General features: G+C 25.7%; 1 protein-coding gene across 4 annotated transcripts in view; it reads left to right on the top strand.

Moving 5' to 3' along the window:
* LOC106684253 (uncharacterized) overlaps nucleotides 1–3,707 on the top strand; it is a 53,484-nt gene extending 49,777 nt beyond the window's left edge. For all 4 annotated transcript variants that reach the window (XM_014426219.3, XM_067051572.1, XM_067051580.1 and 1 more), the window contains 3 exons: nucleotides 1,608–1,706; nucleotides 2,984–3,127; nucleotides 3,526–3,707. In XM_014426219.3, the coding sequence (XP_014281705.1) occupies nucleotides 1,608–1,706; nucleotides 2,984–3,127; nucleotides 3,526–3,606 (324 nt within the window). In that variant the 3' untranslated portion in view covers nucleotides 3,607–3,707. The remainder of the gene's footprint in view (nucleotides 1–1,607; nucleotides 1,707–2,983; nucleotides 3,128–3,525) is intronic.
* The last annotated feature ends 912 nt before the right edge of the window (nucleotides 3,708–4,619 follow it).

The raw sequence follows: 4,619 nt of genomic DNA, 5'->3' as shown, positions 1-4,619 counted from the left end.
TTGACCGCAGCTCTCCTTTCTCCAACACGATACCCACACTTTTCTTTGCGTTAATTGCCAACTTTATAACTTAACCGAAACCAAATTAATTTTAATCATTGTTATTATATATGTATATCATGGATATTTGTGAATATATAATTCATTATATATCAGTATTTTTACTTTTATTCGGGCTTGTATATGTTCAGAAAATTAAATATTATGTTATGACTCATCCATCGTTCATCTCTATGTATAAAAGGGAATAATTCAAATCTTTGTCCACAATAAAATTTTTAATTAATGGACCGATTTACATACCATATTTTAAAAAATGTTCTGTGTCACCATGGGAAGGTTTAAGCAACTGAAATCCCCGATTTTTTAGTTAGAAAAAAAGTTATGAACAAAATTAAAATTTTAATTTTATATAGCTCAGAAAGTGTATGTTTTTGATAGTTGTAATATATTAATTGATTTGTCCATTTCATAAGAATAAGAAAAAATATTACTGATTCTATTAAACAATATACTCTAAAATAATTCGAGTAAATAGGTCAGCAAAACTTTTTATGAGAAAAAGCAAATGATATTCGCTTTTAGCATTGTCTGAAACCTCCAAATACTATTTTTCAAAGAAATTAAAAATTAGAAATTTTATTAAATATACAATATTTATTAAATATTGATATATTGATTTCAATTAAGGAAAAACATTTTATTTTATACCTCCTATTCCAATTTATTTAATTAGATAAGATTATGCCATTTGGTGTAATTTATAGAACCCAAACCACTCCTTAGTTTCATGTTTCTTGATTGAGTTGTGTTAAAGTTATTGCTATTTTTTTTTTTTTTTTTTTTTTTTTATGTTTCATTAGAACATTTCATCCTCTGATCTTTAAATCAAAAATTTTGAAAAACAAATTTGTTATCATTTAGAACAATTATAAGGTAATTTTAATTTTATAATAACATTTATTGGCCAAAAAACAGTGTGGCCATACTTAATTATAACTTATCTATAGAGAAGATAAAAAAAAATTAATTAAAAAACATGAGTATCTTGCATTTATATTTAATGGTGCCTTACAGTGCTAACTACTGACATCAACTTTGTTTCACTCTCAATATCATACTAATATTGAAGCAGCTTTTTGACTGAATGAGTGTAGAAGTTTTTTGGTTTTCATTAAATTCTCATCAAATAAGAAATACAATCATTGATATCTGACTATTATTAGTAAAGATATCATATTCGACAATGTGCTGAACTTTTCAATTATAGTTTTGGAACTAGGGCAATTAGGATTGTAATTATCAAAAACATTGTATATTCAAAAGCAATTTATGTTACCAAATAATAATAATAATAATAATGTATAAGTATATGTTTATTTTTAAATTAATAAAACAATTGATATCAAACTTTCAATTGTGTTCATTCAATCTATATTCATCTTCAAATCCAGCAATAGCGGAGCATTGTCGGGTCCACTAGTTTTAATATTAAAATCTGTGTAGATAATCTTGTTTATAAATTATAGTAAAAATAATGGTAAATGAGCATTGGTGGGTTAGTGTAGACTATTGAATTGTGTAACTAAGTGATTCATTATTTTCAGGCGATCCATGAAGGACTTAATTGTAAACAATTTCAAGAGCAGCTAAATACTAATTCAGATATGAACATCGAAGCAAAAAGAACAAAAGAAATGCTTCAGGTAAATATTTATGTCCTTAGATCTTCTGCCTTAATTTGTAATTCTGCATAAAAATTTGATGTTCGTCATATGGTGCACAATTCAGTTTTAGTGTTTCTAGATAAGTCAATGAAGTATCTAGCATCTGTTATTTTTTTATAATAAGATTTGAAGAATTTTTTATCCAAATCATCTTATCTATTATTTTTCAAGCCTTGATTTTAGAGATTATAAAACTATTTTCTTATTTCTCTAAGGGGGTTTTGGTGTAACTTCCAGTGTTGACCAGTCATATTAGAAAGTATAGTTACAATTTTCCTTATCTTAGGGGAAAGAATTATCTTTATATCACAACTACCTTTACTTAGCCAATTCCTTACCCTGACAAAACCCTCTCCCTTTCCTATATGATGCACATACATTTAATTTGAACTCAGCTCGCCTTTAATTTCCGGCTAGGCAGAAAATTTTTTTTGTTGCACAGTAGGCGTAAGTCAACCCTGTGGGTCCACTCAGCCTCATACTTTGGGTACCCATAATTAGGTAAAAATCTGGCGATCGAGCGTGATTCTGACCAAATCATCTCCTTGCACAACCGTTGGTGTAGTAACAGTACTTCCTTACAAAGTATTGCTCCCATAATTGGTTGGGGTGGTAGATTTTTTTTTTCAGCCTTTAATTAAACAAATTTTTTTTTAGAAACAATTTTTCTAAATTTATATGTTAACTAATTATGATGGCTAAATTTATATTATGGACTTGATTAATTGATAAATTAAATACAGATTCTCATATAAATATTTACTCATCAAACAAATTTATTTTTAAATAAAAAGAATTAATAACAAATAAAATTTAAATCATTATTTAAAATATATGATAACAAATAATTGCATTTTCTTCCTATACGAATTTAACTGATATTAACTGATTAAGTTATACTAAAGATATTAGGTTATTGGCTTTATATATGATTTTATAATTATAATTATTATTTAGTTAAATTCCATAAATATTTGGAATACACATATTCCCAAATTTCTAGTGGTTTAGTCATTTACTATTCTTTAATAATCTTTCTGGATAAAAATAAATACATGTTATTATATAATTCTTTATATAAATTCTAGTTATATTTATTATAATTTATATCCTTGTATTTATTTTGGTGTGCCATTTTGAAATTAATATGTTCATTGTAACTGTTATACCCTTATCATAAATGCTTATGAGTAATTTTATTTGCTTATGGTCTTAAAATGGAAGTTCTTGATTTATGTAATTTTTTGTTTTATTAGGAAATGGTTGACCGAGGAGAAGCAATGAACTGCCCTACTTGTCAAGTAGTTTTAATGAAAAAATGGGGTTGTGATTGGCTGAGATGCTCAATGTGTAAGACTGAAATATGTTGGGTTACAAGAGGTCCACGATGGGGTCCAAATGTAAGTATTTTCATTTATAAAAACAGGAAAAATCATATCCTCAAATCTGTCAATATGTTAAAAATATAAGTTAGTTCATTACTGACTTACCTTTTTTCTTTTCTTTGGTGAACTATGGTTTGTTTTTAGCAATTCTTCTTCTTAATTGTTTCATTTTCTGTTTTGCCATGTAATATTGATAATAATACTTTTAATGTCCCCTTATTTTCTATTAGGAAGTTTATTTACTACTTTTTACTTTTTTTTTATATTAGTTTTTCTATATTTTTCTTGGATTAACATTATGTAATTATTATTATGAGTAAATTATGTTACATATGAAATAGAATCAACTGTAAATCTCATTATTTTATTAATCATATATTTCACAAACTGCTTAAACTTTTCTTTAATTATAGGGGAAAGGTGATACCAGTGGAGGTTGCCAGTGTGGTGTTAATGGAGTAAAATGCCATCCGAAGTGTACTTATTGCCACTAGTCTATAAAAGTCTTGACTAACTAGTTTTAATCTATTGTAATATAAAATGTATTCTAATAATTTTTATAAATAATAAATTATATTAATTTATGAGTTATTAATTGCTCTGAATATTTACTACATTGTTCACCTTCAGTCTTATATAATACATAATCCTTCCCTACTTTTTTTTTACACTAATATCTCAATTTATAATTACTAGGTTAACATGCATCATATCCTTAAAGTAAAATAAATGTAAGCATGAATATGAAACAATGCTTATGTATATGTATTTGAAATAAATGGCAATTTGGTCATCATTCATCGAAGAGTCATTCATCCTACAAGTTATTAATAGGAGCATTGATGAACTGGGGATTCTTAAATTTGCTTCACTTGAATCACCACTTTTCCTCCCAACCACCGAGGTTCAATTTATGTATACATCTACAATTGAATAAAAGGTGGGCTAAACCATAGATCTTTGGTTCCGAAATGCTAATTATTTAAAAACAATTTTGAGGGACAATAAATTATTAAACACATAAGAACTTACTGAAAACTCAAGAAGTTTTAAATAAAAATTTTAATTGTCAACAATTTATTTTTATCGTTAGTTTTTTTAGTGGGATTCATCTTTAATTAGTATATATCACTCAAAATGATTGATGAAAATCATAATAATAGAAAAATAAATTAAAACAAAATTATGTTTAAAATATGTAGATGATATTTTGTGTATAATAGATGAAAATATAATGGATGGGCTTTTTAGCAGCCTAAACAATTACAATAAAAACATAAAATTCCCTAAAGAAGTAGAAAACAATAATTTTATAAGATATTTATTTAGATATGAAAATAAGTAGAAAAAAATGAAAAATTAATTACAGAGTGGATAAAAAAAGAAAATGCTAGTGGCATTATACTAAGAGATTATTTAAATCATCATCATCAGATGAAAATAAATATCATTAAAAATTTTATAAACAGAGCCATAAAAATAACTGATAAAACAAAAATCAATGTGA

The sequence above is a fragment of the Halyomorpha halys genome, unplaced genomic scaffold, assembly GCF_000696795.3.
Source record: "Halyomorpha halys isolate HHAL.00 unplaced genomic scaffold, Hhal_1.1 Scaffold560.1, whole genome shotgun sequence".
NCBI classification, from domain to species: Eukaryota; Metazoa; Arthropoda; class Insecta; order Hemiptera; family Pentatomidae; genus Halyomorpha; species Halyomorpha halys.
This window is presented reverse-complemented; position numbering and strand designations above follow the sequence as displayed.